The sequence below is a fragment of the Neoarius graeffei genome, chromosome 2 (assembly GCF_027579695.1).
Source record: "Neoarius graeffei isolate fNeoGra1 chromosome 2, fNeoGra1.pri, whole genome shotgun sequence".
Classification (NCBI taxonomy): Eukaryota; Metazoa; Chordata; class Actinopteri; order Siluriformes; family Ariidae; genus Neoarius; species Neoarius graeffei.
This window is the reverse complement of record NC_083570.1, coordinates 55086671-55106339: the sequence shown is the minus strand read 5'-3', so window position 1 is coordinate 55106339 and position 19669 is coordinate 55086671. Positions and strand designations below refer to the sequence as shown.

The following is a 19669-nucleotide window of genomic DNA, read 5'->3' as shown; positions in this document are numbered from 1 at the left end:
GAGTCAGGGAAGGTAAGTGGCAGGATCACTGCACCTGATGGGAATTAAGCTGTGTTTGTGTGTCTTCCCCAGTGACCGTGCCCTACAAGAGGAGAGGGATAGCAGAGGAAGGGAGCTCTCCCCAACCTGGACACTCCCAGCTCCCCAGCAGGCATCCAGCAGATACCAGTGATCCTCCAAACGCACGGCATTCCATGAATGATTTGACTTGGTGTTCTGGTAACTCTGGCACAATTTGTATCCAACACCTTTGCCATGGCCACCCACCTTCCCTGACTCCACCCTCCATTTGCAGACCGACACTTGACCACGCCCCCGCTGCCACAATAAGACATCTTAGAATAAATTGGTTGCAATCTAGAACTGGGTTTAATAATCTCAGAATTGGTGTTTTGTTTTATTCTAATAGGAAATGCTAGATAGTTTAAACTATTTTCAAGATATTTTCACAAAGATATCATTTCTTTTGCAGTGTAATCAGCTCTGTATCACTCTCATGCATTCATTTTCAGTAATCACTTTATCCTGGTCAGGGTCATGAGTTAATCCCAGGAACACCCGGCATGAGGCAGGGATACACCCTGGATGGCAGTCCTTCAGAGATCAACATGCACACATTCACATCTAGGGTCAGTTTATCTTAGCCAATATACTAACTGGCATGTTTTTGGGAGATGGGAGTAAACCAGACAACTCAAAGGAAACTCAAGCTGACACTATGAGAACATGCACAGAAAAGCCACACAAACAGAAACCTGTGCTCAAAATCTGGACCTGTGAATCAGCAGTGCTACTGTTGCCACCACCAGGCCAGTATCGTTTCATCTCATTTCATCCATACTTGTGTCTGATTAATGAATTGAGTGACAGAAATACTACAGATTCACTGGCTCATGTGAGGGTTACTCACGGGAAGAAGGACTCATAGTGAGAGCCAAAGCCATAGATGTTGAAGTAACAGCCCATGGGGAGACTCTTCAGCAGCAGGAGCAGAGTGTCCTAAACACATCATTATTCACATAGTCAATGTTTTTTTTTTTTATTTAACCTAAATTACTTTGAAAAATATTATAATTTTTACATGGCAAAAGTTGTTATGATGAACAAAGAAAACTTGCTACAGTAAAGTATTGAGTCTTACCCTGGCACACTCCATGCGTCCTTGTGCACGTGGTCCGTTATGGATGTCGCAGCTCATACTGCCAGATCTGTCCATAAGAAACACAAACTCACCACAAGACGACATAGAGGACATCACTGACTCAGGAAACTCTGGATAGAAACTGACCAAGACCACAGGGTCTCCCATGAGAGTCCCTAAGAGGAGAAATAAACAGAAATGAAAGGAAAGCAAGGAAAGAAGGAACTAAACCCAGGTTTCCATTGCAGTGCTGCGCAAAATAGAAGCAAGTTTTTTTGTTTGTTTGGGGGTTTTTTTAAGTCAATAAAACAATTCTGAATGGTCACTGTTTCCACTGAATGATGTTATGGAATTAAAGCTGGGGTTTCCCCTCTCGCAATAGCTCTTATGTGCTCTATTTTCAGAAATGTAACATTTCCATTTGCTTTTCATGTCATGTGGTGTGACTTAAATGCGAAAAATGTGTTTCCATTCCATCCATCCATCCATCCATCCATCCATCCATCGCCGCTTATTCTGTCCTACAGGGTCACAGGCAAGCTGGAGCCTATCCCAGCTCACTATGGGCGAGAGGCGGGGTACATTTTGCAAAATATTTCTTTATTAAATCATCTGAAACACCACATCATGGAAGCATAACATTTTCTTGCAACATTTGAGAGTTTTTTTCTAAATTCACATTTCCAATTTCAAATTGCGCATTAAACAGGTCAATGGAAACCCAGCTATATGACTAACCAAAATTAGCTTAGCTTTTGTTCTTGTTTTAATAGTTGAAAGCTGCGCAAAATTCTATGAAATCCATAAATAGTGTTCCTTTCAGTTGTTTTTTTCTTTCACCAAATTTTAGAAAAGGGATTGATGAAATTGTACCTGGCTGTGCCGTGGGAGCTCCAGATTCCACTAAAGCAGTTAGCTGATGGGGATTCTGATAATATAGATACAGCTCGACATCCTGGTCAAACTTATGACCTGCACAAAGGCTTATCTAAACACACACACACACACACACACACACACACACACACAGAGTATACATACTTAAAAGCACCAATACTCATTCTTATTTAAAAAAAAAAAATCTCTGCTTACACAGAATCCTATTAAACATTATATGCAAATGTGTGGCTGTATTTACTGCTAAATTTAAATGTTACCGTAACAACGACAAGTAGAGGAGTCCTGAAATAAATATTTGGACATTTTTGTTTGTTATTTCATTTAATTCTAGTGGATATATCTTCACATTTACATGTTCAAGATATAAGTGCTGCAAAAATAAATATACTCATGCAAATTGCACTTTGCATCATTATAAAAGATGTTGCCATTCTTTGGTTAGATTTCAAGCAGCAAATAGCATCATGGTAAAAGTAAAGGGGATTCCTAGTGTTCTCAGGGACAAAATTATTAAACAATACTTAAGTGGAAAAAGCTACAGAGCCATCACAAAGACCTTAAATATTGCTGTCTGTATAATTGTACAATAACATGCAGGTGAAAATTCATAGTAACCACAATAAATTGTCCCAAGACAACTTGCAAACTCTTGACATGAATACAGATATATTACCCATATTGAATAGATGCATCTTAAATGAATATGAATACAGTTCCAGAAAATGGGCAGATAAAAATATTTTTTGTTGTTGCTTTTGCTGTTGCTGCTGTTGTTTTGAAGAAAGCTTGCTGATAAAATGACATAGATTACAAGCTGCTGTCATACTCAGGAAGGCAGAGATGATGCAGATGCAGGTTAAAGCGATTTTAATGGAACTTAATGCAGACAAACTAAAACATAATCCAGAATAGTGGTCACAATCAGGCAATAGTCAGACAATCGACAAACAATAGAAATGAGGCAAACCCCCCCCCACACACACACACACAAAAACAAACAAGCAAACAGACAAAACACCTAGGAACCAAGGCAAGTTTACAAAACCAGAATAGCATTAACAGAGAAGCCAAGGCTCAGCATAGATAGGCATGTGTGCACAAACAATACCTCGCAAACTCTGCTTGTGTGCAGGGTCCTTAAGTGCAGTAAGCTATGACTGTCCAGAATTCAGAACAAATGTTTTCATTCAGCATGCAAGGGTTCATGGTGAATCCTAGGAAATGAAGTCCATAGCTGCCACGTCTATATGCCATAGGTAGCTCGGAAACCCTACCTGGTGCTTTTCGGCATGGGCGTGACAGAGCCCCCCTGCTCTAAAGGATGGCTCCTGACACTCCCAAGTTTGGCAAGAATGGGCCCCAGACCACTGGGCCAGGCTAAGGGCCTGATGATGGGGACTGCCACGGGACTTGGGGGAGGGGAGACACAAAGTGACCACCCCTTCGGTCACCCTTTGGGCAAGGGAATGGGTGAAGACTTAGGCATGGGCTCATACATGGGAAAGGGAATGGGCTTGGACAAGTTCTCAGACATGGGCATGACACTAGAGACTGACCCTTCTCTTCCTGGCACAGGCCTGGGCATGGCATTGGAGACTGCCCCATCAGTCTCAGAAATGGGCATGAGCAGGACATGGGAGACCACCCTTTTGGTCTCTGGTTTGTGCACAGCCCAAGATAGTGGTGCAGACAAAGGCATGGGTATAAACATGGACTCTGGCAGTGGCATGACATTAGAGGTTGCCTTGTTGACCACCAGCAGGAGCATGGCATTGGAGGTTGCCTTGTTGACGTTCAGCATTAGCATGCCCTTGGAGGTCATCTCATTGACCTCTGGCAGGAACATGGCATCGGTGGTCACCATGCTGACATATGGCAGGAGTAAGACACTGTTGACAGGCCCGTCAGTCTCTGGCTCAGGCATGAGTGCCGACTGCTCGATTGATGCACCAGTCATAGAAAATTTTTTTGGGGGGAGCGATGCCATGAGTTGGCTCAGGGAGGCTTTCATCTGGTCCAGAGGTTTGCATTGAGTTGCCTGTTCTGAGCCAGCACGCACAGGGTAAGTTCCATTACATCTATATGACTGGTCAAGCTATCTGTCAGGAAATGGCGGTGGATGCAAGTGCTGACTACTTTTATTAAACGAACCATAACTTTAGCAAAGGTAATCAAATGAGAACCATGAGCCAGACCATGAACCACAGGAAACACAACATGGAATTAGCACAACAGTAACTAGAAAAAAAAGTACAAAACTAAAGGCTTTAAACAAGGACCTAATTACTGCATGAACTCAAAGCAGGTGTGCAAAATCAAGCACATGTGACAAAGTGCAGGGGCTGCTGGGGAACATGGTGCAGTGTGAGAACTGAAGTCTGGAAGTAAGGTAGGGAAGAGCAACTTCGAAGCATGGTCCAGAGCTGCACCTTCTGGCGCTGATCTGATAGCTGCTTGAATGATCTCTTTTTATGCCTCCGCCACCATAAGGTGCAGGAGGCATTATGTTTTCGGGTTGTCCGTCTGTCCGTCCGTCCCGAAACCTTGTGAACACGATACCTCAAAGGCTAATGAAAGGAATTTCATCAAACTTTCACCATTTGTGCACTTTGGGACAAAGATGAACTGATTAGATTTTGAGGTTAAAAGGTCACAGGTCAAGATTACTGTGAGGTCAAATGTCCATCCCCAAACCTTGTGAACACCGTATCTCAAAGACTAAGGAAAGGAATTTCACCAAACTTTCACCATTTGTGCACTTTGAGACAAAGATGAAATGATTAGATTTTGAGATCAAAAGGTATAAGGTCAAGCTCACTGTGAGGTCAAATGTCTGCCCGAAAACCTTGTGAACACAATATCTCCAAGGCAAATGAAAGGGATTTCACCAAACTTTCACCATTTGTGCATTTGGGGGCAAAGATAAACTGATTAGATTTTGAGATCAAAAGGGCAAAGGTCAAGATCACTGTGAGGTCAAATGTCTGTTCAAAAACCTTGTGAACACAATATCTCAAAGGCTAATAAAAGGAATTTCACCACACTTTCAGCATTTGTGCACCTGGGGACAAAGATGAAATGATAAGAATATGAAGGCCAAAGGTCAAGGTTACTTTGAGGTCATAACTTAATAAGGCGTGTAGTCTACCAAGCGGAGGCATACCCATCAACACTGTTGGCGTCGAGTTCTATCTAGTTTTGACTTGCAAGAAACACTGCACTTATCTTTCTGAAAGGTGACAAACCTAAAAAGCAGACTAAATCTGATCAAACATTATTAGATGGCTATTGTCAAATGCAGCTGAAATGACAATTTCTTGATTTGGAAGACATCAGTTTTTGAAATGGTTAGGTTGATTACTCAGTGACATTAGATAAAAAATGAATTGTCAGAAATTTCCCCAAATAAAGTGTGTAGATTACTGGATGAAATGTACTGTTTTGCCAATTAATCAACATATACTAATCCATAATGACAAAACAAAATCATGTTTTCAGAAATTTTATAAAAACTGAAATCTCTCATTGAGAAAAAAAATTCAGGTATTTAGTACTCTTGTAAAAGCTAACTGTGCAGCAATTATAGCTCTGAGTCTTTAGAGTTGGACAGAGGATGGAGCATGGGGTGGTGTAGAAGAACTTGGGGAGTTCTCATGCACCTGCATTAGGGATCAGTTGCATGGGGTTAGATGGTGCACAGGGGCAGACCTTTCAGAAGGGAGTTGCAGTGGTCCAGTGTTGGTGGCCTTTGTGGATAAAAACATCCAGATCCTCCTGATTTTGTAAACGTGAAACCAAGACAGTTTAGGCATGTGATGTGAAAAGGATGGTTGATTATGCAGGACTGCCCCAAGTTTGTATGCAGTGACAGATGGACAGATCTGAGAGCTGTCCAGGGAGCTCACAAGATCTTAATATGAGGATGAATCTTCAGGCACATACATCAGGTTAGATTTTCTAGAATCCATGCAGAAACATGAGTGTCTGAGTGAGGAAATGGAGGATGCATTGAGTGTCAAACATAGCAATGGTATGAAAACCCATGTAAAGCTATGACCTCACTAAGACAAGTATAAAGGGAGACCAGATGAAAACCAAGCACTAAGCCTCATGGGACATCAGTGGAGAGTTTGTATGGAGCAGATGTGAATCCTTTCAATACAGTGGATTGTATACAGCGTGTTCAAAAATTTTAGAAAGAAAAATGAGAAGTTATCCTGGTCGGTAGTTGCTGATATCTGAGGGATTTAGAGTGGGTTTCTTCAGAAGGGGAATAATCCTTGCTTTCTTGAATGCAGTTGGTACATGACCAGATGTTATTGAATGATGGAAATGATGAAGGGGAGCATGTCTTGTGAGATGGTCTGGAGCATTGTGGAAGGGATAGAATCCAGCAGGCAGGATTGGTGGCCAGAATAATCTGCAAGATCTCATCTGTAGAAAGTGGAGATAAATGGGCTAAAGGAAATACAAAGACTGAATACGTACAGTGGTGCTTGAAAGTTTGTGAACCCTTTAGACTTTTCTATATTTCTGAATAAATATGACCTAAAACATCAAATTTCCATACAAGTCCTAAAAGTAGAGAAAGAGAACCCAGTTAAACAAATGAGACAAAAATATTATACTTGGTCATTTATTTATTGAGGAAAATGATCCAGTATCACATATCTGCGAGTGGCAAAAGTATGTGAACCTTTGCTTTCAGTATCTGGTGTGACCTCCTTGTGCAACAATAACTGCAACTAAATGTTTCTGGTAACTATTGATCACTCCTGCACACCGGCTTGGAGGAATTTTAGCCCATTCCTCTGTACAGAACAGCTTCAACTCTTGGATGGTGGTGGGTTTCCTGACATGAACTGCTCGCTTCAGGTCCTTCCATATTTCAATTGGATTAAGGTCAGGACTTTGACTGGGCCATTCCAAAACATTAACTTTATTCTTCTTTAACCATTCTTTGGTAGAATGACTTGTGTGCTTAGGCTCGTTGTCTTGCTGCATGACCCACCTTCTCTTGAGATTCAGTTCATGGACAGATGTCCTGACATTTTCCTTTAGAATTTGCTGGTATAATTCAGAATTCATTGTTCCATCAATGATGGCAAGCTGTCCTGGCCCAGATGCAGCAAAACAGGCCCAAACCATGATACTACCACCAGCATGTTTCACAGATGGGATAAGGTTCTTATGCTGGAATGCAGTGTTTTCCTTTCTCCAAACAAAACGCTTCTCATTTAAACCAAAAAGTTTTATTTTGGTCTCATCCGTCCACAAAACATTTTTCCAATAGCCTTCTGGCTTGTCCACGTGATCTTTAGCAAACTGCAGACGAGCAGCAATGTTCTTTTTGGAGAGTAGTGGCTTTCTCCTTGCAACCCTGCCATGCACACCATTGTTGTTCAGTGTTCTCCTGATGGTGGACTCATGAACATTAGCCAATGTGGGAGAGGCCTTCAGTTGCTTAGAAGTTACCTTGGGGTCCTTTTTGACCTCACCGACTATTACACGCCTTGCTCTTGGAGTGATCTTTGTTGGTTGACCACTCCTGGGGAGGGTAACAATGGTCTTGAATTTCCTCCATTTGTACACAATCTGTCTGACTGTCGATTGGTGGAGTCCAAACTCTTTAGGGGGGTTTTGTAACCTTGTCCAGCCTGATGAGCATCAACAACACTTTTTTTCTGAGGTCCTCAGAAATCTCCTTTTTTTTTTTTTGTGCCATGATACACTTCCACAAACGTGTTGTGAAGATCAGACTTTGATAGATCCCTGTTCTTTAAATAAAGCAGGGTGCCCACTCACACCTGATTGAAAACACCTGACTAATTTCACCTTCAAATTAACTGCTAATCCTAGAGGTTCACATACTTTTGCCACTCACAGATATGTAATATTGGATCATTTTCCTCAACAAATAAATGACCAAGTATATTTTTATCTCATTTGCTTTAATTGGGTTCTCTTTATCTACTTTTAGGACTTGTGTGAAAATCTGATGATGTTTTAGGTCATATTTATGCAGAAATCTAGAAAATTCTAGAGGGTTCACAAACGTTCAATCACCACTGAAGTATAGGAATTGGGGGAGAAGGAAATGACTGGCAGATTTTCCAATCTTCTCAATAAAGAAGGTAGCAAAGTTATCAGCAGTCAGGGGGATGAGGATGAAGGAGGAGGTGGAGGGTTGTGTGTGTGTGTGTGGGGGGGGGGGGGAAGCATGAATAGATCAGATGCAGATGCTTCCAATTTACCCAGCAATCTCCAGTTGCTGCATAAGCTATCTGACAAGCAAGGGGCAGGGCAAGAACACTTCTTTGGTTTGATAGAGGGCAAAAGGGGTCAAAGGTGGGTCAGTGTGAAGGATACAAAGTGATATGATATGTGGAATGGGGTTAACTCAAGGTTCACAGCTGGAGAAGGTTGACTCAAAACCAAGTCTAAAACATTCCAGCATGTAAGGAAGGTTTGAGTTTCTGAGAGGAGTAGCAGAGGTGCTGTCAGTAGGAAAAAGACAAAGGAGAATGTCCAGTTTGAATACTAGCCACAAAGAAGAGATATGAAATATAGATGCCTGCAGTGATTTACCACATACGATTGTGATTCAGTGAATCAGCAAAATTTAGATTTATTCAAACTTCTTAGCTTCACATGGATAGATAAATCAAATTAGACAAAGAAAAATCTTTACAATTTTCTGTTTCTCCCCTGCGTGCACACACACATGCATACATGCACGCACGCACACACACACACCTTTGCCTTTGTGTGGTCTGTGTTGAGGAACATCAGAGGCTCGAGAGCACATTTGGACTCCACTTTCATGATGGGGTTTGGCGAGTTTATGTGTGCAGTAAAAGAGAGAGAGTAGGGAATGCCAGTGGAACTTGATGTTATCTCTGATACTATACCACCACCTGTACCTGAAAATAAAGCAGAAAACAGATTATAGGATTCATTTAACAGTAAGATTACCCATTAAGCTAAGTGCTTATTTGATCAGTATAATGTCTTACATTGAGGTGAGTATGTGACTGAAGTGTATCATATTTTTCAATAATGCGTCTTTAGTATGTGACAGTAAAGTACAGTGCCTTGAAAAAGTATTCATACCCCTTGAACTTTCACATTTCTCCACCTTACAACCACGAACTTAAAAGTTTTTTTATTGAGATTTTATGTGATAGACCAACACAGAATAGCACATAATTGTGAAGTGAAACGAAAATGATAAATGGTCTTCAAAATTTTAAACAAATAAAAATCTGAAAAATGTGTTGTGCATTAGTATTCAGCCCCCTGTACTCTGATACCTCTAAATACAATCCAGTGCAATCAATTGCCTTCAGAAGTCATCTAATTAGTTAATAGAGTCCTACTGTGTGTAATTTACTCTCAGCATAAATACACTTGTTCTGTGAAGGCCTCAGTGGTTTGTTAGAGAACACTGAAGAACAAACAGCATCATGAAGACCAAAGAACTCACCAGACAGGTCAGGAATAAAGTTCTGGAGAAGTTTAAAGCAGGGTTAGGTTATAAAAAAAATATCCCAAGCTCTGAACATCTCAAGAAGCACTGTTCAATCCATCATTCAAAAATGGAAAAAGCATGGCACAACTGCAAACCTACCAAGACATGGCCGTCCACCTAAACTGACAGAGCGAGCACTGGTCAGAGAAGCAGCCAAGAGGCCCAGGATCACTCTGGAGGAGCTGCAGAAATCCAAAGCTCAGGTAGGAGAATCTGTGCACAGGACAACTATAAGTCGTACACTCCACAAATCTGGCCTTTTTGGAAGAGTGGCAAGAAGAAAGCCATTGTTGAAAGACAGGCATAAGAAGTCCCGTTTGCAGTTTGCCAGAAGCCATGTAGGGGACACAGCAAACATGTGGAAGAAGGTGCTTTGGTCAGATGAGACCAAAGTTGAACTTTTTGGCCTAAATGCAAAGCGCTATGTGTGGTGGAAAACCAACACTGCTCATCACCCTGCACACACCATCCCCACTGTGAAACATGGTGGTGGCAGCATCATGCTATGGGGATGCTTTTCTTCAGCAGGGACAGGGAAGCTGGTCAGAGTTGATAGGAAGATGGATGGAGCTAAATACAGGGCAATCCTGGAAGAAAACCTGTTGGAGACTGCAAAAGACTTGAGACTGGGAAGGAGATTCACCTTCCAGCAAGACAATGACCCTAAACATACAGCCAGAGCTACAATGGAATGGTTTAGATCAAAGAATATTCATGTGTTAGAATGGCCCAGTCAAAGTCCAGACCTAAATCCCATTGAGCATCTGTGGCAAAACTTGAAAATTGCTGTTCACAGACGCTCTCCATCCAATCTGGCTGAGCTTGAGCTATTTTGCAAAGAAGAATGGGCAAAAATTTCAGTGTCTAGATGTGCAAAGCTGGTAGAGACATACCACAAAAGACTTGCAGCTGTAATTGCAGCAAAAGGTGGCTCTACAAAGTATTGACGCAGGGGTTCTGAATACTAATGCACATCATATTTTTCAGATTTTAATTTGTTTAAAATTTTGAAGACCATTTATCATTTTCGTTTCACCTCACAATTATGTGCTACTCTGTGTTGGTCTAGCACATAAAATCTCAATAAAAAACTTTTAAGTTCGTGGTTGTAAGGTGGAAAAATGTGAAAAAGTTCAAGGGGTATGAATACTTTTTCAAGGCACTGTATGTGCTTGTGTGTGCGTGTATGTGTGTTTCATACCTGCTGGTGTATAGCGGGGGTTGAGCACTGCTGGCAGGCAGAATTGCAGTGAATGGTCAGCCTGCACACTCAGCTCAGTGATGAAGGTGAAGGTGATGGTGGCACTCTGGCCTGGGGGCAGAGAGCCCACACTCAGCTTGAACACGTCCACAGACTCCTTACTCTCCTCCAGCAGAAAAGCCTGCTGACCTGAACTCAGGGCATCATCATACTGCTCTCGCGCCTGATACAGAGGCAAATGTGTGTGTGTGAATGTTATATTCCCTCTCAGTGTGATACATGCTGTCTACCTATATTTTATATTGCATGCTGCACTGATATTGCTGTTAACTACTATACAGGATACTACAGGCAAGATCATTAGTTTATCATTTTCAGGAAAGCTCAGCTTCAGTCACCTCCTGTTTCTCCTGAACCTCAGCCACTATCTCCTGGTCTGCAATCTTGGCACTGAATTGACAGACAGCAGCTCCTGAAGGCATGGGGAAGACAAACACAGCCTCCAGGGGTTGCTTTTCCTCATTTACATAGTGCAGGGTGGAGGTCACTGTTGCTACATGCCCTTGAACCTGCAGATCCACCTCAATGTGCTTCAGGGGAACTGAGCCAGAAACATACAGAAACTATTAAACGGTCAAAGGGTGTGTAGGGAACAAAAAGGTGGCAGGAATTAAACTGTACATATCCTTTGGCATTTTTCCTACAATATTTTTCACAGCAGGTATGAAAAGACTCTGATAATGTGAAAAAAGGGCACACAATCATGGTTGCCATGGAACCTTAAATATCCTTAAAACATCATAAAATACTTTTTTAGAAATATAAGGTTTTAAAATGTCTCAAATGTTTTGCTTTTTCCCAATTAAGCATTAAAATATGACCTCAATTTTTGGACGTGTTAATATCTTTGAGAAATAATTTTTTGTGGCTTTATGTTTAGTTACAGGGTTTTTTTTTTATTACATTTTAGTACATTTTCAATGTACTTACTCAGTGCTGAGTCACATAACTGTTGTGTAAAATAACAGGTTTTTTGGGACCAAAACTCAGCAGCCTCCATGATTTTTTTGTTTGTTTCTTCCCCCCCTCCAAAAAGTGGTCTCTGATTTAAAATGCTGCTTTCTTTACTGACATATAAATACTTTTCTATGAGATTTAATTATGTGCTGGAAAATGAATGGAAATCTAAATTATTTTTTGAACTGACTTGATAGTGTAGATGTCATTTAATAAAAATCTAACATTTCTACGATTACTTTAGTAGTAATATTACGTGTGTATGTGTGTCTGTGTGTATATGTATATACGTGTGTGTGTGTGTGTGTGTGTGTGTGTATACACACGTGTGTGTGTGTGTGTGTGTGCGCGCGCGCGCGTGTATGTAATATATATTTTGTGTGTGCGCGTGTGTGTGTCAGAAGTTTCCATACAGTGACATTAATGTCATCTTGGATATGAGGGTCATGGCAATATTTGGGCTTTCAGTAATTTCTTTGAACTGTTCTTTGTCTGTGGCAGAATGTACAACATGCAATTTTAATTAACAAAAAAACCCACTAGAATTTGGTGCACAAGTTTTTAATTTTCTTTGGGTTTTCTGAACTCAAAAGAGGGTAAAAATTATCCATCCATCCATCATCTGTAGCTGCTTATCCTGTTCTACAGGGTTGCAGACAAGCTGGAGCCTATCCCAGCTGACTATGGGTGAGAGGCGGGGCACACCCTGGACAAGTCGCCAGGTCATCGCAGGGATAACATAGACAAACAACCATTCACACCTACAGTCAATTTAGAGTCACCAATTAGCCTAACCTGCATGTCTTTGGGGGAAACCGGAGCATCTGGAGGAAACCCACGCAGACACTGGGAGAACATGCAAACTCCACACAGAAAGGCGTTCGCCGGCAGCTGAGCTCGAACCCAGGACCTTCTTGCTGCGAGGCGACAGTGCTAACCACTACACCACCGTGCTGCTCTCTCTCATATATATCGGAGCCAACATGCTTTAATTTCATGCCGACACACTTTAAATTTGCTGACACGCTATTTTTTTGCTCTGACACTCATTGAAAAATTACATCAGATTCCTACCTTGTGATGTTTGGGGCATATTTTGAAGGAAAATCAGTGTTTTGGGCCAGTTTGCTGCCATGATGCACTCAGGCAGATCAGAAATACCCTTTGGAAATCCCCAATCACAACAAATGCCCTCAATCACTTTGCTGCTGCACTGGTTCCATGACGCTTCAGTGCGCAGGAGAGATCATGGTTTATGGTTTGTGTGTCCTGGGTATACATCTCCACATTTCAATCATGCTGAAAAGAGGCGTGAATTGGCACTCAGCACCATCAATTCATATTTTCGACAGTTAAATGAGAGTAGGACAGAAAAGCCAGACAGAGAAGAGGAAAGAAGTGAAACCATTGTTGACACAGTGCATTGCTTAAAGGTGTTTGAAATATTAAGTAGGCCTAATTATAAAGGTACTACTCAAGATTGTGGCATTTGTGCAGTAAATGCAGTCTGTAGGGTTTTTTGTTTGTTTGTTTTTTAACCGCAACAGAACTCATTTAAACATTTGGTTAATGGTGTTCTGGCAGTGGTTCAGGTAATAAAACTTCATTATTATAGAGTAAATTGCTGTCAGATAATGACTTTATTTATTGCTCATGTGAACCCCATGCTGCAAACCACAGCATCACACACTTCCACTTGTTGTAGCAACCTTTTCAACCATGTTAACAGTAAAAAAGTGACAGTGTCAGTACCACCATAAAATGCTTCTAAAGGTCACCAGATGCCACCAAATGGGCTCCCTTTTTTCAAAATTTTCTGGGGAGGTCCCCCCCCCCAATGCAAGTGCACATCAACAAGGTGGTTTCCATCATTTGCAAACACATGCTTGCCACATAGACTGAGCAGAGCTGCCACTACAAATGCTATGCCCAGTCCCAGGAGTTCCGGCCCAGTGGTCACGTGCTGCTACTTTTCCCCACCACCAACTGCAAGTTCCTTGCGCAGTGGCAGGGTCCCTTCACATTGGCTGAGCATGTTAGGCTAGTGAACTACTGCCTGCAGCAGCCAGGTAAGCACAAGAACACCCAACTGTACCAAGTTAATCTGCTGAAACTCTGGGTTGCACCCCTTCCTCTGCTCTCAAACTAGGCCCTTCTGTCCCCAGGTCCTCCAGGGTGTGAACTGGTCCAGCTGGGAGAAGAGCTCTCCAGCTGACACTGCCAAGAGCTGAGAGAACTGCTGGACCAGTGCGCAGATGTGTTCACAGCAGAGCCAGGCTGGACCCACCTGAAACATCATGACATCCTGACCCTCCCTGGGGTGGTATTTTGTCAATGCCCCTATTGCATCCCAGAGGCATGCCATCATGTGATGGAGGAGGAGGTGGCTCAAACAATGCAAATAGGCATCAAGGAGTTCACCAGCCCCTGGTCAAGCCCCATTGTGGTGGTGCCCAAGGCTGACAGAAGTCTGAGATGATGCAATGACTTCAGAAAACTCAATGCCGTGTCAGACTTCAACAGCTACCCCCTGCCCAGAGTGGATGATCTGATCCACAGGCTCAGGAGGGCCCACTTCATCTCCACTTTGGGCCTTACTAAGAAGAAGAAGAAGAAGAGGAAGCCTTTATTTGTCACATGCACACTCAAGCACAGTGAAATTCGACCTCTGCATTTAACCCATCTGAAGCAGCGAACACATGCATGCACACACAAGTGAGCAATGTGCACACACACATACACAGAGCAGTAGGCAGCCATGTTACAGCACCCAGGGAGCAGTTGGTGGTTAGGTGCCTTGCTCAAGGGCACTTCAGCCCAAGGCTGCCCCATGTTAACCTAACCACATGTCTTTGAACTGTGGGGGAAACCAGAGCACCCAGAGGAAACCTACGCAGACATGGGGAGAACATGCAAATTCCACACAGAAAGGCCCCCATCTGCCGCTGGGCTCAAACCCAGAACATTCTTGCTGTGAGGCAACAGTGCTAACCACTACACCACCATGCCACCCAAGTGACCCTGATGTCCCAGGCCCACTCCAAAACCACCTTCACCACAGTGTCAGGCCACTGGCAGTACTGTGTTCTCCCATTCAGCCTCCATGGGGCACCAGCGACCTTCCAGTGACTGATGGATATTGTGCTGCTCCTTCAACAAGAATTTGGCACCACCTACTTGGACATCATCATCCACTCCTCCACCTGGCCTGATCACCTGCACCACCTTAAATCCATCCTAGGGGCACTGAGGAAAGCTGAGCTCACCACCAACCCCCAGAAGTGCCATCTTGGGCTGACTGAAGCACAGTACCTAGGGTACCGCATCAGTCAGGTGCTGCTGATGCTGCAGGACAAGAAAGTGGAGGCCATGCAGAAGTACCTCCAGCCCACCACCAAGCACCAGATATGTGTGTTCTTGGGGCTGGCTGGATGCTATCGCAGATTTGTGCCTAACTTCTCCTCTTTAGCTTCCCCCCTCTCAGACCTCACCAAGAAAGGTGAGCCAGAGAAGGTGAAGTGGACTAAACAGACAAAACAGGCATTCCAGGCCCTGAAAAATGCCCTCACCACTGCCCCATCTTCTAAAACCTGGACTTTGACCTACCATTAATTGTCCAGATGGATGCTTTGGAGATGGGCCTGGATGCCATGCTCTTACAGGTCATAAAAAGTGAAGAACATCCTGTGCTGTACATGAGCTGCAAGCAAGCTACACCAAGCTGAAAAGAACTATGCGGCTGGGGAGAGAGAAGCCCTGGCCATCAGGTGGGCAATAACTCAGTTAAAATATTAGTTGTCCAGTTGTCATTTGACATTGGTCACCAAGCATGCCCCACTTCAGTGAATGGCAGGCACCAAAAAGAAACCAATGTTTGTGTTACTCGCTGGTTCTTGTCTATACAGGACTTCTTTTTCTAGATTCCGCACAGGTCCGGGACCCAGCAAGGGAATGCCAATGGCCATTTGAAGAGATACAGCCTCTAGGCCAAGCCTGGGAGGATGGCAGGCTCTGAGCTAAGGGGTCCAATATAGCCCAGAAGATCCAATCCCACAGAAGAGCTACTGTAGTACAAACTGCTGAAAAAATTACTGCTGGCTGAAACAGAAAGGTGACAGCATTAACTTTTTCAGCAGTTTGTGCTACAGTTGCTCTTCTGTGGGATTGGATCATATAGGCTAGCCTTTGTGCTCCATGAGAATCAATGAGCCTTGTCCGCCCACAACCCTGTTGCTGGTTCATTGGTTCCTTCCTTGGACCACTTTTGTTAGGTACTAACCATTACATACCAGGATCACCCCACAGATGTGCCATTTTGGAGATGGTCAGACCCAGTTATCTAGCCATCACAATTTGGCCCTTGTCAAAATTGCTCAGATCCTTATGCTTGCCCATTTTTCCTGCTTCCAACACATCAACTTTGAGAACTGACTGTTCTCTTGCTGCCTAATATATCCCACACCTTGACAGGTGCCATTGTAATGAGACAATCAAATGTTAGATGTTATTCACTTCACCTGTCAGTGTTTTTAATTTTATGGCTGATTGGTGTATCTTCTTCTTTTGGCTGCTGCTGATTAGGGGTCGCCACACCGGATCTTTCATCCCCATTGCTCCCTGTCTTCCGCATCCTTCTCTACCACACCTGCCACTTTCATGTCCTCTCACCACATCCATGTATCTCCTCTTTGGCCTTCCTCATTTTCGTTTGCCTGGCAGCTCCATCCTCAACATTCTCCTTCCAACATGCTCTGCATCTCTTCTCAGGATGTGCCCATACCATCTCAGTCTCATCTCTCTTAGCTTAATTCCCAAGCTCTCTACATGTGCTGTCCCTCTGATGTGCTCGTTCCTTATCCTGTCCAACCTTGTCACTCCCATCACAAACCTTATCCTCAACTCCGCCACCTCCGACTTTGCCTCCTGTCTCTTTGTTAAGGGTACTGTCTCCAATCCATACATCACACCTGGTCTCACTACGGTCTTACAGATCTTACCTTTCACTTTTGCTGGGACTTTCCTATCACAAATGACTCCCAAAATCCTTCTCCAACTGCTCCACCCTGCCTGCACTCTCTTTCTCACCTCACCATCGCAGCCCCCATTTTCCTGCACAGTTGACCCCAGGTACTTGAATTCACCAACTTTCTTTACATCTACTCCTTGCATCTTCACTACACTCTCATCCCCATTCTCATTGATGCACATGTATTCTGTTTTGCTCCTGCTCACCTTCATTCCTCTTTGTTCCAATGCATACCTCCATCTCTCCAAACCCAACTCAACTTCCTTTCTACTTTCACCACATATCACAATATCATCCGCAAACATCATGTTCCATGGTGACTCTTGCCTCACTTCGTCCGTCAAGCTATCCATCACTATGGCAAACAAGAAAGGACTCAAAGCAGATCCTTGATGGAGTCCCACCTTCACCTTGAACCATTCAGTCGTTCCAACTGCACACCTCACTGCTGTTTCACTGTTCTCATACATTTCTTGCACCACTCTGATATACTTCTCATTCACTCCACACTTTCTCATACAATACCATAACTCATCTCTCGGCACTCCATCATATGCCTTCTCCATATCTACAAACACACAATGTAGCTATCTCTGGCCTTCCCTGTACTTCTCCATTAACATTCTTAAAGCAAAAATTGCATCTGACATGCTCTTCCTTGGCATAAACCCATACTGCTGTTCACAGATTGCTACCTCTCTTCCCAATCTCACCTCCAATACCCTTTCCCATAGCTTCATGGTGTGGCTCATCAATTTTATCCCTCTGTAATTACTGCAGCTCTGTACAACTCCCTTACTCTTGTATATTGGGACTAGCACACTCTCCATTCACTTGGCATTTTCTCATTCTCTAGGATCTGATTAAACAATCTCGTTAGGAACTCCACAGCCATCTCACCCAAACATCTCCAAGCCTCAATCGGGATACCATCTGGTCCGACTGCTTTCCCAGTCTTAATTCTTTTCATGGCTGCCCTCACCTCATCCTTACTAACCAACTATGCTTCCTGATTTGCTGTCTCCAATGAATCTGACCTTTTCTCTCTTGGATTCTCCTCATTTAATAAATCCTCAAAGTACTCTTTCCATCTTCTTAATACACTCTTTGTTTGTCAGCACATTTCCATTTACATCTTTCATCACTCTTACCTGCTGTACATCCCTCACTTCCCTGTTTCTCTACCTACCTAGTCTGTACAGGTCTTTCTCTCCTTCTTTGGTCTTCAGTCTTTCGTACAACTCCTGGTATGCATCTGCTTTTGCCTTCGCTACCACTCTTTTTGCCTTCTGTCTCGTCTCTCTGTATAACCACCTGCTTTCCTCGTCTCTCTGATCATCCCAATTCTTCTTTGCTAGCATCTTCTCTTTAATAATTTCCTGCACTTCTTTGTTCCACCACCATGTCTCCTTGTCTTCCTTCCTCCTTCCCAATGACCACCCTAGCACCTTCCTTGCTGCCTCTCTTACTAGTATAGCAGTAGTATCCCAATCTTCTGGCAGACTACCATTTCCACTCAATGCTCGTCTCATTTTTTCCCTAAACTCCTTCTGATGTTCTGATGTTCTGATACTTAGACCTACTATGCTACTGTATTTTAATGTTGGTCATTATGGTGGTACTTGGAGAGCCAAGTATTTTCTGAGGTGGTACTTGGTGAAAAAAGTTTGAGAACCACTGATTTATGCTACATGATGTCCATTATGTCCACTAACATACAGTCCCCTCCGAAAGTATTGGAAGAGCAAGGACAATTTTTGTTTTTGCTATACATTGAAGACATTTGGGTTTGTGATCAAAAGATGGATATTAGATGACTGATCAGAATTTCAGCTTTCATTTTGTGATATTTACATCTAGATGTGTTAAACAATTTAAAACATGGCACCTTTAATGGCATACAACCCAATTTTGAGTTGAGCAAAGTACAGGACCACATACGGTAGTCCTAAAGTAAATAACAATAAATATTTGGTTGCAAATCCTTTGTTGTTTGTTTTAGGGAGTTTCTTCCTTCAGTCTCCTCTTCAGGGGATGAAATGCATGCTCAATTGAGTTAAGGCCTGGCGATTAGCTTGGCTAGTTTAAAACCTCCCATTTTCCCCCCGATGAAGTCTTTTGTTGTGCTGGCAGTGTGTTTTGGGTCATGATGAAGTTCCTCCCAATTAGACTGAATGCATTTCTCTGTGAACTGACAGACAATGTTTCTGTAGACTTTGGAAGTAATTTTTCTGCTACCATCATGAGTTACATCATCAATAAAGATTAGTGAGCCCATTCTAGAAGCAGCCATGCAAACCCAAGCCAGGACACTACCTCCACTGTGCTTGACCAATGACCTCAAATGTTTTGTATCATGGGCCAGTCCTTTCTTTCTCCACACTTTGGCCTTTCCAACACTTTGGTAGAGGTTAATCTTGGTTCCAGAGTTTTTGTGGCTCATCTCTGCATTTTTCTGTGATTTCCAACCTGGCTTTGACCACTTTTTCAAAAAACTTTGACCACTTTTTTAGGAGTCACTCCCAGCCGCTGGTTCAGGTATGTGGATAACACCCGAGTTAAAATCAAAACCCATGAGGTGGAAGCCTTCACAGAGCACATCAGTGCAGTGGCTCTCAACATCAAGTTCACTCAGCAGGACGTCAGTGGAAACAACCTAGCCTTTTTGGACTGTAGCATGCACATCAAACAAGACAGAAGCCTTAACATCGAGGTCTACCGGAAATCCACACACACCGACCAGTACCAACTGTTTGACTCTCACCACCCACGGGAACACAAATTGGGGGTCATTAGAACCTTACATCACAGATCTCAGAACATTCCTACAATGGTAGAGGGGGAAAAAAGAAG

At 43.0% G+C, this 19669-nt stretch overlaps 1 protein-coding gene across 11 annotated transcripts in view; it reads right to left on the bottom strand.

Annotated features, from left to right (window-relative positions):
• Positions 1-19669, bottom strand: part of LOC132881689 (von Willebrand factor A domain-containing protein 5A-like) — a 50227-nt gene that overhangs the window by 18443 nt on the left and 12115 nt on the right. For 9 of the 11 annotated variants that reach the window (XM_060914440.1, XM_060914446.1, XM_060914444.1 and 6 more), the window contains exons 2-8: positions 12865-13089; positions 11172-11374; positions 10774-10996; positions 8798-8964; positions 2015-2129; positions 1142-1317; positions 911-999 (exon numbers count right to left, since the gene is read on the bottom strand). In XM_060914440.1, the coding sequence (XP_060770423.1) occupies positions 911-999; positions 1142-1317; positions 2015-2129; positions 8798-8964; positions 10774-10996; positions 11172-11374; positions 12865-12925 (1034 nt within the window). In that variant the 5' untranslated portion in view covers positions 12926-13089. The remainder of the gene's footprint in view (positions 1-910; positions 1000-1141; positions 1318-2014; positions 2130-8797; positions 8965-10773; positions 10997-11171; positions 11375-12864; positions 13090-19669) is intronic. The other 2 variants (XM_060914442.1, XM_060914441.1) reach the window with 1 other exon arrangement.